Below are 25,123 nucleotides of genomic sequence, written 5' to 3'. Positions count from 1 at the left end.
ACGGAATTAATAAAAATATGAATGAAATACTTTTTCACTTAGGGAAAACAGAAAAAAATTATGTATTAAAGTACATTAACATGTACAATATTCATATATTTGTTTATTTAATAAATAAATTTATATAATATAAATAGAACTTTCAGTTATTTGTTTGGGTGTTGAAAACCCCCTTCAATAATCCCTCATTTATTACCTTTCAGGTCAATAGAGCTTCAGAAACCTGCTTAATTAATGGGCTAATATTTATGAATTGTAAGTTCTAGCTCATTTCATTAAGGATCTTTTTCATACAAAATCATCGTCTGAAATTGTACAGAAGACGAGAGTGTACAAACATTCACTAAAAAATTCCCTCGCTTTCCATCCACAAAAAATGTGATCCAATTTGGATATTGGTTAGGACCAGGATGCGAATATCACAGCGATAAACTCTGTAGGCCTGATGTAGTTCGGCTATCATTAGGACCATGAACATAAGTAGTGGCGCGATACGAGAACTACTATAAAGTATGTCGATGCTATGGCGTTGAAGTTATAATTCCAAGTATGAACGCGTTCAAGAACAGACTAGATAAAGCTATGGAAAAATATATGTTCAGATTTGAAATGCCTAGCTCCTTATCGAACCCGGTGGAAGTCTAGTAGCTACTTCAAACTATCGCCAGTCATGAAAAGATACGGTCAAATGACAGGAGTTTAGATCTATGAACAAGGCAATAAAAGGAAAAGAATCGGCGACAGGCCACATCAGGCCTACACTGCAGCGCCGACATCACTATGTTATGTCATGCTTCCACGTTCTTCCATTGAGTATGTTGATGTTATTGACTGATTTAAGATGGAAGGTCACAGTTTCGCTTGCCAGAAGTAATTCAATTATTATACCTTGCTGAATTTTAGCATCAACGACATATGGTAAAAAAACTTTCAAATTCATATTGAAAGAAGAAAGACGGAATTATGGATGATTGTTTACAATAAAACTCGTGTCCTCTGGTCACTTAACTTTCCTCATCCAGAAGTCCTATTTATTTCTGTGTGAATGTGTTGGCAATAAATGTTATTGCGCGCAACCGCGTTTTTTAACATTGAGGGATGGCATAAATTAATGTCATATGCTCACTCATTTTCCCGTATCGATAATAATTCGATAATAATTTCTACGAGGGGCGTGTTATTTCAAACTCCGGGAGTGAAATTCGAAGCTGATGATGTAGGCTGAACCTAATGATATTGCATAGTGAAAATCGTTGTCGAATAAATACGCAATGCAGCATTTTTTTATTATATCATAACTGATACATTTTTGCATTCTCGATTTTTCGCATTACCTTAGTAACTTCACATTCTACTAGTTAATTTAAATCTACACTTGCAGTTCAAAATTTTACATTGTTTTTTGCAATAATTATGATTACCAATTGCTCAGGGTAGTCAATGGAGGTTAAATCTTGACGATGTCGTTACATAAAGAATGTGAGCCATAAATATTCGCAATCTCATGCATGACTCTTTACAGCCAACCAAACACAAAGTCCGTTTGAGAAAAAATATTAACGAGCCATGCATTTATATGTTGCATGCGTACTACGTGCAGGGTAAATACATATATTTACATAGTAAATAGACGGGATAGTCTCGCACATATAGAAATTTTGAATCGTTTCATGTCCTACAGAAAGCTCAGTCTTACAGTCATTGCTGTATGCCTAACTAGCCTAACTATCGTGGAAGATTGATTTATTCAGAGTTTTTTATTATTATTATTATTATTACTTTTCTTTGCGAGTTAGGTGCACGGCATCATCTGCAACTACCCAGTGCCTGCTTCATTCGCCTTTATCTTGAGAAAAAATCCTCAGCAGAGACATAAGAAATGGGTTCCTTTATAACTAACATAATATTCGAATAATCACTGAAGAGAATTTTGACTTTCTTTCCTAGTTGTTAGAACCAGAACGTGTTTAAATTATCTAAGATTTGGGCATCCTATATTCAATTCAGAGCCTTACTAAATTATTGCTCAGTTACTGAGGGGAGTTCACAGGCTGACTCGTCTGCATACATGCACTCACACAGCCAAGCTTAAGAGACTTCATTCATTAAGTTATTTAGTGAATAGTCAATTCAAATCTCATGGGACAGGATATTTCTCACGGCAGCTTTTTCAGCTTCTTCTTTGAATGATGCTTTGAGATTTGTTCAGAATAAAAATTTTTATTTGTACTTTAATTTGCCAACAAAGTGCGCCACATGAGAGTAAATACTAAAAAACTTTTGCCGCTATTGAACGCTGGTGGATTAGCTTGAAAACTGAAAAAAAATCTTTAATTGTTTAAGTTTACCGCTAGTGAAGTATTGCTCGCATTGCCTCAGGCTTATATCATCTTACTCGCATTGCTGCATCTTCTTGTTCGCATTGCCGCAGGCTTTTATCTTCTCGGTCGCATTTCCGCAGGCTTATATCTTCTTGTTCGCATTGCTGCAGGCTTATATCTTCTCGCTCGCATTGCTGTTGGCTTATATCTTCTCGCTCGCATTGCTGCAGGCTTATGTCTTCTCCTCTGAGTTGAATTTTCTTTCTATTTTCCAGTGTAGGGCAGAACACGTTCTCGAACGATGTACTCCTGTCACCTTGCAGCGGCAGTCGCCATTGACGCTCAGTATGGAGCGGGTGCACCAGTCCGTAGGCCTGCAGTCATCACTCGGTCAAGTAATTACGCTCCTAAATCAATGTGGCAAAATGTTGATTCTTTTTTCTAGAAAGTATTAGTCGGTGTCTGATTTCACGGTACTTTGTATAACAAGGGTGAACTGAAATTGGTTCTACTATATTAAATTGGGGCATAGTTTCTAGTGCTGTTGACGAACGAAGTGCTTTCATTAACGCTGAGACAGGATTTTCACCCTTGATTGTTTTTGTTTTGTTCGGCACGTGTTTCGCCGCGGCCGACTGATACTTCGCGTGTTTAAAGGGCACTGTGCAATAAAACAAGTAATAATGTAAATTTTTATATTATTTGTGTAGATAAAAAAATCGCGAATGGTTGTTTCTTGATGCTTGGAATAATGTCTTATTTTATTATATTCTATTTTATTATTATCTTCGACAATTTTAAGCCAGAGAAGCAAATATCATATACTACTACGACGGCATCGATAATTATTGATTGCTATGAAAGAATAAAAGTAATGATTGTGATATGAAGTGTAAAAAGTTAAGGGGCATTTCTTAAATTCCAATTTGAATATTTACTAATTATTTTCGTTGGAAATATCCATATTTTTGTGATAAAAGAAGAAACGTTCATCCATATTCCCGAATCGTTTAATATTCGTTATTATGCTTTTGTAGGAATCAGTCACCCAGATTGCCCTATCCTAACGAAATGTCTAGTGTCGAATATCCGGTCACTGATTCACAATCTCCAGTTGTCGACAAACTAACCTCTAGTGTCAACATCAGCAGCCTGCGAACTGGCACTTCGTTGCAAAGACACGACACTTTGTGAACCACTTTTCTGAACCCGTTTGGGAAAACAATGCATGGCGTTTACTAAGAAGAACAAACTATGTATTCACCCATTCTTGAGAGTTTTAAGCCCTCTAATATTAAGGAAGCTGTCGGCTTTCATCCATTTTTGACACACTTTTCCTCAGCTGAATAGTTTTATGTAGTACTAGCTGGTTGACCCCTCGTTGCTCGTTCCTGATAATTCCTTTTTCTTTAAATCGGATAAAATAGGATCAGGAATCCTATTTTACCAAATCCCGTTATTCCCACAACCCCTACCCTCATTATATTTAATAATTATAATGCTTGTGATGATAATTAAGTAAAGATCACTTCAAACACACATCTTGCACAGATGATAAGACTCTCATTTTAAAACATGGAAAGAAAGGTCATACGTCTATTGAATGAAATTAATGGTTAAAAACGTATCTGCAAAATAGCGTTTTGCCGTGCAGCAAACCTTCCCAGCTCGTAACTAAAATATGAATGAATAAATCCCGGGTTTTTGCTTAACCTAAAGTACGGAAAGCTCTAAATGAAAATGGAATAATTGTTACATGAAATATGAACACATTTATATTATTCCCTAACAGCAAGTAACTGAATCAACGAAAAAAGAAAAAGTCAATCTATAAGAAATTCGGATGTTGACTGACTGCTAATTATTTAAGGAAAAATGAATAAGGATTAAAAGGATTAATATAGTGAATATTGAATATTGCTGGTCCATACAGGTTCATGGCCACCGTTGTACGGTGACTGCTTGATTGCCATTGATAGCCTAGCAACGCTGATTTCAGTATTTACTTAAATACTGATTTTACTTTTTACATAACTTTGCCCACAGATGTACTGTTATTGCAGAGTAATTTCCAGGTTTTGATAACAATTTATTACTAATTTGAAAAATATCAGCAAGGGTTCTATCCATGAATAATTTCCTGCCCAAATCGTTTTAATTGCGTGGAGTATTGTATATCAACCATTGTTTCAACAGTGGACTCGAGTTCCGCTTGTGACATGTACATTTTTGCCGATGTTTCAGTGAAAATCTAGTATATCAAGGGAGTATTTTTCAGAAATTTTTTATACATTTTCTCATGGGTTCTGATTTGTTGACGATTTTTGTCTACGATATCGAAAAACAATAAAATATAATTTTGATATGCCATGAAAATTTTTGAAACGCAAAAATTTAATTATAAATTTTAACACGACAAAAATTTTAACACGGAAAAAATATTTAAAAATTTAACACGACAAAAATTTAATTATAAATTTTAAACTCTTTCTTAAAGTAATGCTACGATAACGACGAATGAATTAAATGCTTTGTAATAAAGGTCATTTCAGGATTTGAATATACTCAACCACATATGATACGTATTTATTTTGCCGTTGTGTGATATTGTGCAACACATAAACTGTGAAAACATGTTAGCTCGTGCGATCATTAACCTTATCACGTCCACATTCTCTCATTCTCAAGTCTTTTGTAAACATGAAGGCCACTTGTTAACACGTTCACGTCCTGTGGCCAAACCTTGTACCCCTATTACAAATAAAATGACTGAGAACACGGATCCATTATTAAATCTGGTCACTATACTTCGCAGTGAAAACTGTGGTCTAGTCGCCGTTATGATCGTTATATATGCTTCATTATGAAAAACAGGGTAGATGCTTCACGATGAAAATTATTCACAAGTCCCCATTTTAAGAACTATGGTGACTATGCTTCAGTATTTAAAGTACGCTCGATGCATCATCGTAAATATGTAGTATAAATTAGCTCATTAAGAGAATCATGGACTATAATCAATTATAAAAACTTTTAACTTGCTTTATTGTGCATGCTTTGTGTTACATATATATATACTTCAATATAAACAAGTGACTATGCTTCAGTATAAATATCATGAACAGGGCCCAGTGGGATAAACTTTGATCAAACTTTAGAAGCGATGATATAAAACCGTAAAGAACGACGTTCGTGCAAAATTCTTGTTACAAGGGTAACAAGAGTCGCTCAATCGCTTTCAGCTGTGCGTGGTCACGCAAGAGAATCTAATAATAAATATAATGCGGGCCAATGAATTTGCAATTTCATACGAACGGCGGGGAATAAAATCAAGTAGGGTTGAGTTTTCATTTCCTTTACCGCTTCTGTCCATAATTCTGTACTGGATCTTATATCGAATCACTGGATTTGCTGTGTGATGATCATCACTAAAATTATGTGTATTTCCAGGGGGTTGGTGAAAGTTTGTCTAAAGCAAATATCAAGGCTCGAAATAGGTAAAAAAAATATAACTCAGTACTCACTGCAGTGAGTGACAGAGAGCGCATTTTCTCGTCGACTAAAACGTGAAGTCACAGACGGACAGACAGACGGACAGACGGAAAGACAGACGGACAGACCGACGGAGAGACGGACATGGCTAGCACAGTAGTGCATTTTTCCATAAATGAGAAAATGTGCTAAAAAGAACAGTAATTGCACAAAGAAAATACGGGAGCCATGTTGCCATTTTGCGACACGTCAACTCGAAACGTTTACGCTTCATCACGTACTGAGTTGCATTTGGCATGCGCAGGCTTAGACGAGGTCACGTTCTGTGTTGGAGGTAGCCAGGCTACTGCGCCATTACAGTGATGGAATTATCGTATTTAAACATACACTTCTGCGCTGCCAGACGAATGTGTGCGTGACCATGAAATAATGATTAAGGTTATTGTATTCAGATGGGTTGACTTTCTGCAATAAATTTTTCTGCGGCTCCTCTGACACGAAATTTTCTTCTTTTATTTTATCCAGAAATTCTCTATACTGTCACCTTAGTGGAAAAATTTGAAACTTGAGAAGTCAAAAATTTAAATCCTCAAATTCAAGCACCAGTAACACTTCTCGGGCATCCATGTTACACAGCTGATGAGATCACTCATTATCGGGGTAAACGGATAAAAATCTATTTTCAAAACATTCTTTATAAGAATAAAATCCAGTCATAACGGCATAAAATCGTCCCTCCTGTAAGGTTGGGTTAGGGTACAAATCAACTGGTTTTTGCATGACTTTCATATACTTTTTTGGTCATTTTCTATCGCTACGGGCAAGATATAATTTGTGGTTGAAGGTCATGGGTCTCCTTATAGCGAGGTGCCTGGGCCGCGTTGCAACAATCTTAAGATGAAGCCAGATGGCTTCAGAGACAAGGTTTGCGGCTTCGCCTTCAATTTTTTGTTGGAAGCCATATTTTTGGGGGATGGAGGGAATATAAAAAATAATGAAAATTATTTTATTTAATTATAAAAATTACGAAATCTTCTTTTTCTTTGGGAATATATAATTTTATAAAACTATTCATGTTACAGGATTGCTATGATGTAATCCTGTACTTTATTCTGTTTGAATAAAGATTTCCACAGAAAATTATTCTGTATGCCATTTTAGCCTCTGACTGTTTCATTACTTAAATGACGCATATACCTTGGTCTGTTGAGTATCGCTTTTATTAATCATTATTTAACTGTAAATATTCCTCTGATTCATTCATACAACTCATCTCAGAAGTTAGTGAACTCATTTTGCTGAGGCAAACTGAATGTCAGCGGTGACGTTTGTCAAACCTACCAGTTAAATTTTTAATTGTATCAGATAAATTTATCTGTTCTCTGTATGAAAATATTAATCTTCAACGCATGTGTTTATTTATTGCAGATTTAAGAATGTCTGCCATTTACAGTTCAGTTTAAAATTGCAAAAGCAAGCATGAGTAATAGTGGAAAAGGATCATCGCTGGGCAGCAGCAAATCGTCTCCTAGTTTCCTGGACCAATATTCTAAACGGGATGAGACGAAATTACACGAGAATGGGAAAGAAGGCATCCCGCAGGATGAAAATTCCAGGCCAGCTAAACTGAAGGATGGAAAGCTTGCTGAAGAGAGATTAGAAAATGTTGGGCAGCAAATTTTAATGGCTGTCGATCAAACGAAAAATGAAATAAATATCGGTGAAAATACGAAGTCGTTTAAAGGTGATATTGACATGGTCCTTGATGAGGAATTTGATAAACTTTCCGATCCAGAAAAAGATGTCTCCGGTACCAAGGACCAAAATGACCAAACTTTACTTCCCAACAAAAAGCTTGGATCAAAACAAAACAACAATGCAAGTGTGAGGCCTAAAGTGCCATTCTGGAAAGTGTCGAATCAATCAAACCCTAATGGCGTCCGTGATGAAGAGAAGTCTCCTCGTAACAACACTAAGAGGAACATATTCTCCTCCTCCAAAAATCCATTTTTACAGACATCGTCGCAACCACAGAGTAGAAGAACCGCCAGACGATTTTCTGAACTTGATCCCCGTCAAGGTGAATTGATTTTACGGTCATTAAATAACCTAATATTATAGGTCTCAATTTGCAATACCCATGTACAGACTACAATCTATCTGAGGTAATGTTAGCGAATCCACCATTTCTAAATGATTATAAATGGAATACTAATACCATTTGAGACTAAAATTGCTGTCAATATTAGCTGTGAATATTTCTGCGCCATATTTATCTATTATCGCTTAACTTTTTTAGCAGGATTAGAGATGCCGGGCTGGCAAAGGAAACTCTCTCTTCTCTTCGTCCCTCCAAGTCAAGAGGAATTACAGGTAATTATTTCAATGGAAGTTGTTCACAATTTTACTTTACATTATATGAAATTAAAAGTAAAAGGCCAATTATTTGTTTTGTGAATCAGAAACACCAAAAAAGTATTTGAGAAATATGATGAACAGCAGGTAATATATTTAAACACAATATCTGTCGCTAATCGTTTGAAAACGCATATATTATATTTGGTGAGAGGTGAGGTGTGCTATATTTCGTCAAAATTAAATCGTTTTAAAAAAACACGCGAAGGAGGTACTTAAAAAACTGTATTCGCAGCTACCCATCCTATAGATGTAACTAATTTCTTTACTTTAAAGGAAAACAATTCTGTGTGATATACAAAATGTAATTCTGTCTGTATATATGTAAGAAAAAAATTTGAATTGTTGGATGATGCTCGTTTGCTTTCATTAAGCTATTCATATACTACATATAATACACTGTTATTTTTTTCATCTTCAAACAGATGAAAATTAAAGAGAACCGTGTATCACTATATCATTTGAACAAGTTAGTTAAGGAATAAAAAAGAAGTAAAATATAGGTATGAAGATGTGCAACTTTATACGCAAAAATCAACGCAAAGTTTCATGAAAACATCTATTGAAAAACTTGATACTTTTTTTCGTTTGAACGGTAATTTCGTAAGATGAGGAAACAGGGAAATTATTTACGTATAAAAATATGTGCTCTATTGGCTCACTTATGAGATAATTTTGTCAAACGCATACAGAGGTGAAAAAATTTGAGGAAAAGCAAAAAATTCCAAGCGTTTAAAAATTATTCGAAACCGTGAGTCAAGTTACACGGCACGGAAAAATATCTCCTATAATATCTCCTCAGGGAAAAATCTTCAATTATCTAAATATAGAACAACCAATAAATGAACTGATCTCGGACAAAACTTTAACATTTTATGAAATTTGTCTGCCTCACTGATGAGACCTTAATTGGATACTACTTTTTTGGTGATCAAAAATAAATGTATATCACCGTCATCAAAAATGGCGGTTAGTTATTGTGAGTCATAACATGATGAATTTGTTGACCCTATCATGGTTATAGACGGTATTTAACTAATTCCATAGTCTATGGATTAGTTTTGAACGGGTTTTCTAAAAATTCTGAATGAAGCTCTTCATTCATTTCGGCTTGAACATATTAGTCGCTTATCTTTTTTATGAAAAATCTTGATCAATCCTAATAGTTATTCATTATTCAGTAAGAATAGGGATTAAACACTGACTTTCCTGATATACTGTAGATTACATGGTTCTTGAGTTTAAAGTTTTAAACTTATTGAAAATTTGTAGGTTATTAACTAATTTAAGATAAAATCTACGCTGATGGTAGACGGTCAACTTCTGAACAAATGTGGTTACGCCCCATAATGTGTTCCGATGCTAGTCGATTATCCGAAATTTAATTCTCTTATACTAATTGCAATGGATTTTTGCTACAAAAATATTCCGTGCATGTTACCTGCAATGATCGACACATTGCAGCAAATTATGCGCTTCAAAAATCCTCGCATGGAACGCTTTGTTCGACGCGATTATTATTCAATCGCGTAACATTATTCATTCGAAAATCATTTTTCCATTGCATATTCGTTTATTCACCCTGACCATTTCTCAATTCTGATACACTGTAAACTGAATTTTTCATACACTCGTTCAGCACGTGTAGCGGTAATAGACAATTTACCGCATAAAACATCAGGCCGTTTTACCATCGTTTATTTATCCGTTACCATGCCGTCGCGTACATGGTAGCTTAATCCCCGTATCTGTCATTATAGTTATGATAAAACCTTCATAGTAGCTCAATTTAACCTGCTACTTGTGTAACACAATCTCATAACTGCCACTGCATTATTTCGCTGAATAATTGCATGCAGACTACTGATAAACGCCGGGATACTTCCTCACAACATTTACTGATAAATATTACAGTAGCCTGCTATTTATCCAATCCAACTTCATGATGAACGCCGAGTGGAGCAGTTAAAACAAACAACCTCATGATAAACACCATATCAGTCTGCTCTTTATCTCACACAAACTCCCGACAAACTCCGGGTCAGTCTGCTTGTTATCTCATTCGACGTCCCGACAAACACCGGACAGGATAAGTCTGCTTGTTATCTCACTCAAACTCCCGACAAACACCGGATAAGTCTGTTTGTTTTCTCACACTACCTCCTGATAAACGCCGGATTGCTGCGTTTGAAATTAAAATTATTGATTTGATTCAATTTTCATCTATCACTATCGAATCGTTTTTTAATATGGAAGCCACCCAAATTGTGCAAGATTTGCATTACACTGTTTTCGTAGTAGCTTCTGAACTCTCATCGCAAACCAATGCAGCTACTGAGAGTAATTTATATTCTTCCCCACGTTGCGAATGTCTCACAAATTTTCAGCTCAAATTTAATGAGTTCATTGTTTTGAAGTTATTTCAATCGTCCAAAAAGCGTTATATATATTATATTATAGATTATCCCGAAAAAGTTGTTCAATGTTTTCTGAACAGCCACTTCAATTATTTTCGACATTTTTCCTCCGATCTTTTTCTAACTTTTCAAAATATAGTTGACAAAAATACTTAGGCTCAGAGCAAAGCGTAATGCGGTCTTCAGAGAAGTCAGGGTCTGGACGAGGGTTGAATCTCATCAAAGGCTACCCGTTCAGGATCTTAAGTGGACTTTATGATAGTCTGCGTGTTGTATTTTACACGAAACTATCACTTGCTCAATGATGGTGCAATGTTTCATACAACTAATTTAAGTCGATCATTTATAGCGCTCTCTGAAGCCATTCTATCACTTGTGATTCAATTAACTTGATGGTGGGTAATCAAATTTTAGACCTTTTATATTTTAAATTCTTCAGAATTTTTTTTTTTTCCTCAAAATTGCTTGTAAAATTTGTGTTCCTGCGCACTGATTGCTTTTCCAACTGCCTTGTCTCAATTACACTGTCATGAAACTTCATCATGCATTGTCTATTAGTCTACAAGCCAATAGTGGGCATATGGGGCCGAAAAGATACATTTAGGTGGTTTTACATAACCTGTTCAAAAAAATATAACTCAATACTCACTGCAGTGAGTGACAGAGAACGCATTTTCTCGTCGATGAAAACGTGAAGTCACGGACGGACAGACGGACATGACGATCACAATAGCGCCTTTTTTACATAAATGAGAAAATGCACTAAAAACGGTGAGAAAAAACGGACATAGCAAGGTTTTAGTGCCCGGTCGACCGGTGAAATAATACCATGTGGCGTTTTTTTTCAAGTTAACGGAAATAAAACTAAACCGACAGTTTTTTCACCGTTTTTTAGTGCATTTTCTCATTTATGGACAAAATGCACTATTGTGCTCGCCATGTCTGTCCGTCTGTCTGTCTGTCTGTCTGTCCGTCTGTCCGTCCGTCCGTGACCTCAAGTTTTCGTCGACGAGAAAATGCAGCGCTCTCTGTCACTCACTGCAGTGAGTACTGAGTTATATTTTTTTTAATATGGATGATTTTAGACAATCACCCCAGGAATTCATCAATGGCTGCGAAATCGTTCAGAGCGGGCAGAAATCTTTTCGTGTTCTTCTGGGGTTTGGCTAGGTTGTTTGTTTATATTATAGGGATATTTCGTGCAGGCCGGTAAATTATTGGGTTAGGTTTTGAAGGCCGGTAAATCATAGGGATAGGTTGTGTAGGCCGGTAAATTATAGGGTTAGGTTGTGTAGGCCGGTAAATTATAGGGTTAGGTTGTGTAGGCCAGTAAATTATATAGGGTTAGTTAGTTGTGTTGGTAGGTCAAAGGTTGGGATGTTCAAACCCATGTTGGGGGTTTGGTTGTTTGGTCTCAGCGAAGATTGTCGTCTGACGATGAGAGAAAACGTTCTTTTTATGATATTTAACTTTCGCTTTTGTTGTGTTTGTAGTGTTAAGCGATAGCTAAATATTGTGCCTCTTGCTCCCCCTAGGACAGGTATATAAGTAAAAAAATGTCCGAAGCTCATGGTCAAAACTAATTATTAACTTAATTTTATGGTAACGTTTAAAAAAATTATGTATTATTTAATTCATAAGATTTATAATATAATTTTAACCGTCTAATAACACAATTTTAGAGAATATGAATTATAACACTACTTTCATAATATTTTGGAGAATAAGAGAACTGTTTAGCTCAGACCACATGAAGCCAGCCTGTAGCCATGTCTTCGATATTCTGCACGCGTCTCATTGGAAGGCGCACAACTAAAATAATGGATGAGGTTGGCGAGGTTACTGTGCAGTGTATCAGGAATACGAGGTCAAACTTCGGTAACGTCTGAAGAAAAATTGTTGGCTTTCATTTTATCCCATTACTCTTGAATTTCATAAAACTAAAACAACTATTTCATAAAAACTATACAATGCGCACCAATTAAACGTTCACAGGACTTGGATACTCCGAACATCAATACGTACGTAGAGAGACTTCTTACATCATACTGGAGAGACCATACATGGCGCAGTACATCAAAGTATCTTATATACATCGTATAGAAAAATTGCAGACATGCATGGATAATTGCTTCTTAAGTGTGAACGGAGTTACCACTTGGCTTGTGTCACGGATTTGAGACCCATATATACAGGGTCCGCCATATTTATGGCAACGGATGTTTGATAAAATAAATTGGTTTCTAGGAGACTCTTCTTTTATAATGAAGCCTAATATCATCTAATAATTCATCTATTTTATATTGCAGAAGTCTAAGGTGTCTAAATTTACTATTACTTATGGCAGTAGATAGAAATGCAATTGTAACCCTTCATGAAAAGGGCGAGAGTAATTCAGTCACTGCCAAAAATGCTCCAACTTCGTCGTGAAAATGTGTGGAAGGTGGTAAAAAAATCAAGGAAACTTGTGAAACATGCAATCAACCTGGTCAAGGAAGGAAACGAAGTGTCCGGACAAAACAATTGGTCAAAAACACGCGGGAGAAGTTATGAGAAACCCTCGTCGCTCAGCTGCAAAATTGGCTGCAGAAGCAGGAGTCAGTCAGACATCAATGCGTAGAGTCCTCAAAGATGACCTCAAAACCTCCCCTTACAAGATGCAAACAAGGCATGAACTAACAGACCGTCATGAACGAATGAGGCTCGAAAGATGCCAGCACATTCTGGATCTCATTGAGGATGACAGGCTGTCCAACTTGGTGTTCAGTGACGAGAAAAAATTTGACATTGAACAGAGCGTTAACCGTCAAAATGACCGTTAACGCAGCGGATGGAGTTTGGAGTCGGGATGGATCTATGGCAACCAGAACAGCAACACGACATCAAAATCCCATGTCTGTGATGGTTTGGGCCGCGGTGACCGCCACTGGGAGGTCCCCACTCGTTTTTGTCCCCTCAGGAGTGAAATTGAACAGTCAGCGATACATTTCGGACATTTTGGGAGCTGTGTTGTTACCTTGTGCCCGTTAACACTTCAACGGCTCACCACGGAGTTTTCAACAAGACTCTGCCCCCATCACATGGCTCAAACATGACCCAAAACTGGATTCAGGGTCACATCCCAGCGTTCATTAGCAAAAATGAATGGCCTTCAAGAAGCCCTGATTTGAATCCTCTCGACTTTTATGAGTGGGCTATTTTAGAGATTTAGAGAGTAGGGTCTGCAGAAAACCTCATGATTCTTTGGATAGTTTGAAGTCTAAATTGACACGAGAATGGGACTTGATCCCTCAAGAAACGCTGAGTATCTCTTGTGGAGCTTTCCCGCGTAGATTGGTGGCAGTCATTAAAAAAGGGTGGTCATATTGAATAAATATGCCTGAGAATTGTTTAGGTAATTATTGGCTACTAGCTCATCTAATAAAAAACAATGCACCTGTCTGTCTCATTGAGAAATAACAAAAAAAACATAAATATGGCGGACTCTGTATATGGGGTCACATTTTCTAATATCATTCTCCTTTCTTATTACTTAACATTTTCCCCAAGGCTGGTTGGTTGCACAGTAATCTCCATAACGCGTGGAATCAAGGCACGGTCACTTTATATAACCGAGATTTTTTATTTTGTACATTCAAAGGGAAGGGAAATAATAAAATCTAAAATTAGCTGTCCAAGAAATTATTTCACTGTATCCTGTTCTTTTCGGGAAAAATTCTAATTTAAACTCATATCCTGCCCTGTTGCTTTAGAATTTTTTCCATGCAATCGAACAAAGCTTACTAATTTCTTGCAGATTGATGCTGGAGATTCGACCGAACTCCTCCCGGGCGGCGATGCACCAACGATTGTCGCGTCGAACCGAACCAGCCGAAGCAGCAAGAAGAAAACCAAACACGCTGGGGTGACCGCTAATAAGAAAATTTCCAAGGTCTCTGACAACATCAAAAGCAGTGGAAATCTCAGGTTAGTGTTTAATTTGACGAATATTCTGTCTGATTTTCGAGTAGAGGATATATTTTCATGGCCTCTGTCAACATCAAAAGCAGTGGAAATTTCCAGGTTAGTGTTCAATTTGAAGAATATTCTCTATGATTTCCAATAAGGCAGAGATATTTCCAAGGTCTCTGACAACATAAAAAATAGCTTAAATCTCACTTTACTGTGTTATTTGACGAATACTCTCTCTTATTTCCGGGTAAAAAGAAAAATTTTTGTGGTCCCTGAAAACGTGGATGACGTCCACAATCTAACATGAATTATTTTTTTCTGAGCATTTGGCTATTATTTTCCTAAATTCACAGTTAGTAAAGACATTTATAAGGTCTTGGAACATTAATGAATCTCCAGTCATAGTGACTCATTAAACTATTATTTTCACTAACATCTTTCGGAATTCCTAGATAACATTGAACCACCCGGCGATTCAAGCTAGTTTCGTTTTTTAACTGTTATACATATATACTTAATTGGGAAGTTAACAACAACTTTTAGATTTAATTTTCGACACATTAAATTATAAAGAAATTATGAATTTTAACTTCAAGCTCGAACGTGATATGTTTTTGATCGTGTTGTTATGATAAAAGATGCGTTAACCAAGAATATATATAAGAAAAATACTCTAACATTACACAAAGTTTCTAAACTTTTATTTTAATATTTTTGTTGTTGTTGAATTCAAATTTGAACAGGATAATTGTTTTTTCATGAGAAAGAATCAAGAGAATTTTTCAACATGTGTTGGTTGTGAGTTCATTACATTCAATTTTTGCCTCGTGGTATATTCCACCCACGACTGTAAATTTTTGAGAACACTTGTCTGTTCGTTGTGAACCTGAAGTGGAGCAATGACGGCAGTAGCACCGAGGTGTGACACACTTTAACTTTTATCTCACCGTCAATTTGAGAAATTATGGCATGTTTATTGCTTCATCCACATATTAAGCTAAATTGCGCTTCATGTCAAATATTGCTACTTATTTATGAATTTTCTTCTGAATTTTCTTGCTTTGCAAATTTTTTGAAACACATTAAGATGGTTGGACCTGGGCGATCAATACTATATAGTGATAAACTCGTTTTAGGCCTAACACTAAGAAATGCCTGATCCATGAAATAATGAGTACGTAAAGTTTAATACATTTCATTCACGAATAGAAGCGAAAGTAATTCAAAGAAAACTCAATTCTGCAATGTTTGCCCCCGGGAGAAACGTCATCGATTAAAAAATAAAGAAAATTGTAAATTCTTAATAAACCTTTTATGGTTGGACTCTACAATGTTGAGAAGCGACTTCACACTCACGCACGACGTAAATATTAGAACGATAAATGGTCGATAGAACGACAGGTCTTGTGATAATAAATTCCTAGTAAATATGTAATTCGTATTGCACTGACTGATAAGACGTTAGATGAGACCTTCTTGAAGATAAAGACCAGTAGTCGTGTCTCTCTTGAGGCACGGTTGTCAGTACGGTTCTCGTAGTGGTGCGACTCCATGGCTCAAGTGCCTGAACAAGATTGAACTAAAGAAATTATTGATGAATTTACTTTAAATTTAATAACTTGAACCTGATTTTGTGCTAATAATTAATCAGAGATACTTTACATTGTTATTAGGCTGAAATGATGAATGATGATTCGAGCTCAGCTTCTGCGAAAGCGGACCATGAAGAGCCCGGACGAAACAATTTGCCGCAGACGAAATCACATGACGGAAACGAATTACTTTTCGATAACGCAACTGAGAATGGACAAAGTGGCTTACATCCTGATCATATTGGAGTGATATTTTCAAACGTAACATCAAAGCCTATTGAAACAGAGTGTAATGGCGCACCTGCAAATCTAAATAAAAGAATTGCTTCAAATGTAACACTGAATTCAACAGAGAAAACAAATTCGGGGGAAAATCTTGATTCGATGCAAAATCAAGAAGAAGAGGCTTCGAGTATTCCTATGGAAAAAGAATTATCCACTTCAGAAAATAAGACTTTGAATGAAATTCCTGAACATTTTGAAGGCGTTATCAATTCACAATATGAAATGGAAAATTTGAGCGATTTTAGATCAGAATCAAACCTTCATCCTGAAGAAACCTCGCTTGTTTCTGAAACGCAACCAGCTTCGAATAATGGTATTCGTTCATCTCTGAAGAAGAGTAGAACTTACGAAAGACTGAAGGGTAGTGATTGTTCTAAAGCTGTTCATATAGCTTACGAAAGGCCCATTGTTATCAAAGACAGAAATGAGGCAATGTAAGTTTGACCAACGATATCAGCGTTTACTGCTACCCCTACCATACAAAGTCTATTATTTAGCATACAGAAGTTCGGAACAAGAAAACCAGAATTGCTTGAATTAATCTTAAAATCAATGCTATGGTACTAAAAATACTGAAATGTTTTTTTATGCTCTATTGCACTCCAAAGTTCGCTGTACAATATTGAATATAATATTAGGACTAAAACTTATCACGAAATTATTGAATTATGGAGCGCTTGATCTCAATTGCCGTGCTGAATACAATACAATCCGAAACGTAACAACATTTTCATCTCCTAAAATACAATTCTGCTGCCGCATCAAACTATAAAATGCAAGGCGCCAAAAAGACAAACAATCTAACATGCACATGAAGTCATAGTTTATTGTATTCACGTCTCCAAGATCCCCAGTACTTTGTTTTCAAACATGTTTCACGTTAGTTCTTGCTTTTATAATTCAACGATCTGGGTTTTGCTTGCGTTATTTATGAAATCAATGAGACTGGCCAATCTGTGTATATATTTTTTACACATAAATATACTCTAAGCTTTTCATGTTATCTTTTCGTTGAATAAGTTAATACCCTGAGGGGAAGTGATCAACAAGATCCCTGATATGAATGAAAATTAATTATCAGCATACTTTATGTAGTATGCAGATAATTCTGGCTATCTTTAGTCCATTTATTAAAATTAATCTATTTTCATGTGAACTGTTCAATGAGATCATTGTAAATCAACGGTTTTACGGCCATTGAGCTTTAGAATATCATTTGTTTTTTTGATATACGTCAATAATTTAAATAAAGATTTGAAACGTTTACGTGCCGCTAATTCCCTATTAACAGTAATTATTAAAATGAATGTAATTTTCAGTAGTTCCTTTATCAATTAATTTATGCCTTTGAAATACGTAAATTCCACACGCGCATCTAATTTAGAACAGTGGCTATAATTATATTTGAAAGAAGATGACTTTACTTCCCGGCCCAACATTATAATTATCGAGTCTTCATTTTATCGAATTATCGTATCAGTAATAACTAAAAAATATTAGGTGGCCAGCTAAAAATAATTCACCTAATCACGCCAACATATTTGTTACAGTGATGATGATTCAGCTTCGTCCAACTCATTGTATCAGTAATGAATACAAAATATTAGGTGGTCATCTAAAAAAATTAGCTTAATCACGCCAAAATTTTTGTTACTGAGATGATAATTCAGCTTCGTCCATCTCATTGTATCAGTAATAAATAACAAATATTAGGTAGCCAGCTAAAAAAAATTCTCTCAATAACGCCAAAATTTTTGTTACAGTGATGATAATTCAGCTTCATCGTCGGACGAGGGCGCGCCAGGATCGACTAGACGCAGCGAACTTTCGCCTCTGATGGACCGTCGGTCGCGGCCTGGGACGACCAGTTCGCCGGACGGGGAAGTCCCGGCCTACGAAGACTCAATCTGCTCCAACAGATCAGCGTACTTCAAGCGATTCTAGTGAGTCCGGGGCTTGTACGGTGATCTAGATTTTGAACGTTGGAGCATTCAAATCTTCCGTTATAGTGTTCTGGATACTCTGTTTTAGCGTTCTAGATCTTCTATTATAGTTGTATTATATATAGTGTTCTAGATCTCTGTAAGAGCGTTCTAGATCTTTTAATATAGTGTTCTAGATCCTCTGTTAGAGCGTTCTAGATCTTCTAAAATGGTATTCAAGATCCTCTGTTGTAGCGTTCTAGATTATCTGTTGTAGCGTTTTATGTATTCTATTGTAGTGTTCTAGATCCTCTATTGTAGCGTTCTAGATCTTCTATTATAGTGTTCTAGATCCTCTGTTAAAGCGAAATAGATTTTTTAACAGCGTTCTAGATATTCTGTTTTAGCGTTTCTAGATCATGTGTTATAATGTTCTTGGACGAGTAACGCAGTAAATGAATGTAGGTATTATCGTATTACAAACGATTCTAATGAGACAATGGCTTGAGCAGCGTTCTTGAAATATTACTTGAAAAAATGTTTATTAAAGGATCCTTTGTTCTAAAAATGACTTAAGGGAGTCAATGGCTGGTGTAGCGTCCCTAAACGAGTTTAGCTGAAAATATATGTAGAAACTGAACCACTTATTTCAATGATTCTAATGAGTTAATGCTGTGAATTGCATTAACGGATAATTAGAACGTCAAATATTTTTTTTTTTGCTGAAAAATAGTCCATATGCTTTCATCGAGTCACGATTTGGACTGTATCAAATACAAACAAAAATTACATTATATTTATATTACATTGAAGTTATTCACACCTAAGGCAATTTATATCACATTCGCTTCCTGGGACCTAATATAATATTAGAACTTCTCATCGTGCCATTATGGCATTAATAAATGATACATGAATAATTCTCAACCAAACGCTTCAAAAGATCTCTTCATAGGTTTGGTAATTACATTCAGTTATGATTTATTACGAATATGTGGGATTATTTAAGATCGAATAGTATGTTTTTGCGTTAGGTTTCAGTGATCAGTTGCGCGAGTATTGATATTCCTTGTAATTTCTTAAAATTATGACACAATACATTATTAATGGGTTTTCAATCAATTGACATCAGTCTCTAAGTTCTGTCAGCGAAAATGCTTCGTTTTCAGAGAATATTATTAAATCTGGATGTATATCTTTTACCTTGTAAAATGACATCGTACATTAGAATGTCATACGTTAAGACCCCATAATACGTTCTGGATATTGCGTCTGTTGGTTTCACCATCCATATATGATTATTAAAAACGCGCTCAATTACGAGTAATTCAATGAGAAAAAAAAATTCCATTCGGTGTTAATACAAGATTTTTTTTCTTCCAGTCGACAAAGTGGGAACTTCGATGCAGCAGAACAACAGCCCTCAAACTTCAACTCCATCGCATCGCTCGTCCGCGAGAAAAATGTAAAGGTATCATTTTAAGTGTTTTATTTTTTGGTTTGGTATAGAAGTTAATCTCCGAACATTGTGTACTAAATCAGTTCGGATTGCAATAGCAGCTGAAAGTTTAGATTTTGTTTGATCTTAAAAAGGGTTGTACGCTTACATTTTACTTTATTAGTGTTCCCATTGATGAAGAATTTAATTTCCAAAATTTAGGTTATTATTTTATATTTTAAAATATTGCCTTATATATTAATATTGTGAGGTAAATATTTTGTGAGTATTCGAGTATTGAATATGCGTGATGCCCGCATAAAAAATTTTAGCAAAACTGAAATTTTTAGTGGTGTGAGCAAAAAAGTTATTGCGATATTTCCAGTCAGCATGAGTCAATTGAAAGGAAGTTGAATGTACGCCTGCCAACTATATTGTTATTCAGTATAGATAAATCAATTAATTAATTAATTATGATTATAGAAAATGCCTGCAGTTGAAGAGAAGAAGAAGAAGCCTCCTGAAGACTACCAGAACCTCGCTCTGTCCATCATTCTGCTAACCATCATCGTCATTCTGATCACTCTTATTTATCACTACTATCATCTCCACATCTTATCTGTGAGTTTCACAAATTTTATTTAACAGGAACAATTTTTACATCTTATCCGTTCCGTCAATCAGCCTTGATTTACATTTTGCCACAAGAATAAAAATGTGTAATTTTTACCTTTATTGTGATTGTAATAACCGAACAAGATTTTCGCGTCAGTTTTTCAAGCTAATGAACTTCGAAGAAACTAATTTGTTTCGTATTTACAAATTTTAGATACTTGGGTAATGGTGCAACTTTCATGAATGAATGCTCTAGAGCGTAATCGAAGTTAGTCATAACACACATTATAACTAATCACATAAAGCGACATTAGTCATAAACCTGAATACTAAGTTAATAAAAAATAAGTTGGAAACGACGATGCATACAGCATCTTTTTAGACAATTTTTCCGGTAAATGCATGACTTACACCAATTTATATGATAATAGCTTCTTCAGGATACCCCTGTTTAAATACCCCTTCCTCGTTGCAGGTGTTCATCTTCGACAGAATCAAGATTGTTGAAGCAGATCGTGTAATGGAGGTGATGAGTGTGGACGACGAGTCAGGGTATCGCGCTCCGCTAGTCAAAATTAGACTCGGAGTTGAATTCCCGGTCAACACAGCGCACACAGACTGTACAGATTACCTGACATACCTGATCGACGTTATTGGAGAAAGCAACGATCCTCCGCAGAAGCGGAAAAGAAGATCCTTTGAGGGAACGGTGCGGAGTCTGGCTAATCGTAAAGCAGCCCTCAGTTCAATTTCACCAACTGAGCAACTGAGATCGGATTCGCTAATTACCTATAACAAACTCACAGATGCATCGAGACGGGAAAAACGCTCGACTGAAACTAAAGTTACTGAGACGAACTCAACTGATGCAATTCCCAGCATTGGTTCCGATAAATTGGAAGTCGCGATCAACACAACATCGGATGACGAGAAATTAAACGAAGTTGAAGATGACACAGAATCTTCAGACGTTTGGTTCAACAATATGTTAGCCCCAGCTCAAGCTGTTATGGAAACGCTTCCTACAACCACAACTGCATCATTAATATCTGAAGACAAAATTCATAATTCCGACCTTCTCATTGAACCAATTTTAGCTGAGAATGATGATCCAAAATCCAAACCAACTCCACAGGAAGCGCTAGATCAGAAACCGACAATTCCTGCACGAAACCCCAACATCGGAGGTGCATTTGACGATCGGAATCATGTGAACGGGGATGCTGTTGCTGGCCGAAGAGTTTATGTTGCAAATGAAGCGTCTGCTAAAATTGATCGGGGTAATACGAATTATATGATCGAAGCTGAAGAAGAAGCCGTTTCAGTAGAAGATTTTCCTTATGGAATCTACGAAACGGACCCGTTTCAATTTGGAGATCATTTTTCCGAGTGAGTTTCAAATACTTCTGAAGTTGCTTTGGAGTACGAATTAAGTATTAAAATTCAATATGTGAATCTGTTGCTGAGCTGGATCAATTATTTTGACGATTTCTAAACGGATAAAATTTTTATTGATTTATAGATTGAAACTCAATTAGACTGATTATTTTTTTTAATAAAGTTCGCTCTTTCAATGTATTATATATTTTATTGTTTAATATGGAGTAATGCCTCTCTTTTTCAGCATGCAGTGCGTTGATTTCAAGAACAAAGCTAGACTACAACTGACACACCGGCCCCCACTGGATGACGTGGACTGTTTCAGCGTTCATTGGGAATCTTCCAGCTCCGACCTGGTGATGAAAGATTGCTTCATTATGGACAAGAACACGACAGGTGTCTGGTGGGGTGTGGGTGATGTAACTGGAGGTGCCATGCCACTCACAAAACTGGATAAAATATCTGAGACCGCTTTGTATTCTGGTCAGATCCAGCAAAACGCTGTTGGTGGCCTGCTGCGCAGGATATGGATTTCATCTGAAGGAATTTTGGTATCCATTCCGTTTGCAGCTGGCGCGAAGCTGAGTGTGAATGCTCTGCATGAACCCAGTAGGGAATTTTGCTTACTATCGGAAAATGATGTAGATTTTAATCACCCCAATGTCCGCAAAAACCTTAATTTAGATTATACGCTCTGTACTGCCCCTAAAGTTGCTTCACTCTTGAGTAAACTGAGTGACATAGAACGCATGGACAGCATTGAGTATGCCACATCAAAATGGCATAAGTCCCTTCATCCCTTGCCAGATGATGTTGAGCTCATCCACACGCCGGCGGTTGTAACAAGTCGAACCTTACGCGAGGTGGCAGATCGATTCTTGTGTCCCATTTGGCGGCCATGGATATCAAAAGATGAGAGCTCTATTGATCAAGATGATGTTATCGCTTATGTGGAGTCAATTGCTTCAAACCTACGCAACACCTGCGGTTATGTTTTGCTTCCAGTTTCGTGGCAAACAAAACTTGGCACTTTAGAGTTCGATTATCATAGATTTCCCAACCCAAATCTGTTGATGGAAAGGTTGAACAGAAAAGGACTAAAATTGGCATTAACATTATCATCGCTAATAGACGTTGAGATTGCAGGATTTACTAATTCATCGATTATGGATTTGCTGATTCGCCAGATAAATTCAACGCTTCCGATTTTAGTTCCTTCATCGAAAACTAAATCTGCGGCAGTGTTAGATTTCACTAATCCAAACACCGTGGAATGGTATTCATCTCAGTTGATAAAGCTCAAAGATAAGTACGGTATTAACTCTTTCCATCTTTCACCGACTAGCACGCAATCTTTGCCACCATACCGCAAGTTTTACAGTGCACACCCTAATCCTGATTATGCCATTCGGCAATTTATAACAGCAGTCTCGCGAGTAAAGGCTCCGATCAGCACGAATACTGCCATCATTCCGGTAGATGCCCCGACATTCTTAACTGTGAGTTACGTAGATTCCAGTTGGGATATGTTAGAAATGCTGCCTAACAGAATTATTACAATTAGTGCCGTCGGTGGAAATTTGGTGGATGCTGGGGTTGTGGGAGGCTGGTCCACTCAACCTGGGCAAATTCCAAGCAGAGAACTATATGTTCGTTGGATGGGAGTGAGTGCATTCCTTCCGGCTATGGAAATATCCGTTCTACCATCTATGTACGATTCAGCAGTAGTGGCTAAAATGAACGATCTCATGAGAATTAGGGAGGAATTGGTTATTCCTAGGTTCCGGAAAAATCTCAATGAAAGTATTACCAATAATTACCCATTGGTATCACCATTGGCTTTGAAATTCCCAAAGGACCTAAAGAGTTTATCCATTGGAGACCAGTGGATTGTGGGGGAAGACTTAATGGTTGCTCCCGTGCTGAAAAGAGGTGCTCGGTCAAGGGACATTTACTTGCCACCTGGAATATGGAAAGACATTTTGTACGATAAGCTGTTGAAAGGCAAACGATGGCTAAAGAATCACAGAGTTGCGAAAGGAAAAGTCCCGTATTTCTTACTTGTCAACCCTGAGAGAGGACCAAAATCGCAAAGAGAAAGGAAAGAAAAAAGCATCTGAAGCATACTGAACTCTGATCCTTAGTCACTAATTCAAGTTAAAAGAAGACTTACGGTATAAAAAATAGTCCATCCATGAGGGGGGATTTTTATCAGGGATGTTAGATCATGTAGAATGGTTAGAGGACTTAGAATATGTAGAACCGAGTTTATTTGAGTTGATTTTAAATAGGCCTTTAGTGACTCAGCTCTTTCTTCAATAATACTTGAAGTTTTTAAGCTGTAACCCATGTTGAGGTATCGACAAAATTCACGAAAATTTTTTTCATTAATCTTGCGGTTGTTCCTTGTCTCTGGCGAAAATAAGATTAATAACATCTTAGCAGCTTGACGGATTTTTCAAGTGCCGACGTCGTCATTTTGGAGCGATGGTGGCTTAATTAATTCATTTTCTCAGATGAAGAAACGATGTGGACCATTTTTTTGCCCGCTTGACGATAATTGTTGCTTTTTTAATGCCGTACTTGGATTGGTTCAATCAAGTCGCGGTTATGCTACTATCGATTTGTTAGTTGTGTAAAAGTAAACCCTATGAGCTGATTTAATGTGCCAGAATATGTTAAGGTATAAATGAACTTTTTCACTCTAATTAATTTCATGTGTTGATTGCTCTGAAATTGGGATGTGCCTCTGTGTTGTGTGTATCAGTTAAAAAACGCCAGAATTTACTGACTGTCCGATGGTCCACATATTACCATTTAATATATTAAACAACATGTAGCTAATATATACATTTATATATAAACTGTAAAGACATAAATGCTAGTGGTACTGTAAGCCAATTTGAAGTATATAAAAATGATAAGTAAAATAAGTGAAAATTTTAACTTTTAACTCTCATTTACTGCTAATTATAATTCTACGGTGAGAAACGACGAGAAATGAAGACAGCCTCGATGTGTGAATACCCTTATAAAAATTAGTTGCATTTTGTCAGTTATAAAGGGAAACAGAACAGAAAACACCGTTTACTTGTTTTCTGATACAGAAAACAAGTGAACGGGATTAACGAAGATTTTATCTGAAGAATAGAGACAAGCGGGAATAAAGTCGGCGCAATGATCAGAGAACTTGACTTAAAAATGAAACCCGACTACGATAACAACGAAATTATTGAAATATATGATCGCATAATTATAAGTACGAACAAGATTTTCGGATCTACCGTTGATCGCA

General features: G+C 36.4%; 1 protein-coding gene across 3 annotated transcripts; it reads left to right on the top strand.

Annotated features, from left to right (window-relative positions):
- Positions 1-2,656: 2,656 nt before the first annotated feature.
- Positions 2,657-24,914, top strand: LOC108671600. 3 transcript variants are annotated; one of them, XM_018159166.2, is made up of 9 exons: positions 2,657-2,716; positions 7,242-7,893; positions 8,113-8,186; positions 14,442-14,611; positions 18,237-18,416; positions 19,779-19,860; positions 20,317-20,454; positions 20,924-21,837; positions 22,073-24,914. In XM_018159166.2, the coding sequence occupies exons 2-9, from the start codon at positions 7,293-7,295 to the stop codon at positions 23,946-23,948; spliced, it is 4,035 nt and encodes a 1,344-aa protein (XP_018014655.1). In that variant the 5' UTR covers positions 2,657-2,716; positions 7,242-7,292; the 3' UTR covers positions 23,949-24,914. The 3 variants fall into 3 exon arrangements, with proteins under 3 accessions (XP_018014655.1, XP_018014654.1, XP_018014656.1); XM_018159165.2 differs by having other exon boundaries at positions 19,779-19,866; XM_018159167.2 differs by lacking the exons at positions 2,657-2,716; positions 7,242-7,893; positions 8,113-8,186; positions 14,442-14,611 and adding an exon at positions 16,112-16,907 and having other exon boundaries at positions 19,779-19,866; positions 22,073-24,912.
- Positions 24,915-25,123: the final 209 nt, after the last annotated feature.

This window comes from Hyalella azteca, unplaced genomic scaffold, assembly GCF_000764305.2.
Source record: "Hyalella azteca isolate HAZT.00-mixed unplaced genomic scaffold, Hazt_2.0.2 contig12387, whole genome shotgun sequence".
Lineage (NCBI taxonomy): Eukaryota > Metazoa > Arthropoda > Malacostraca > Amphipoda > Hyalellidae > Hyalella > Hyalella azteca.
This window is presented reverse-complemented; position numbering and strand designations above follow the sequence as displayed.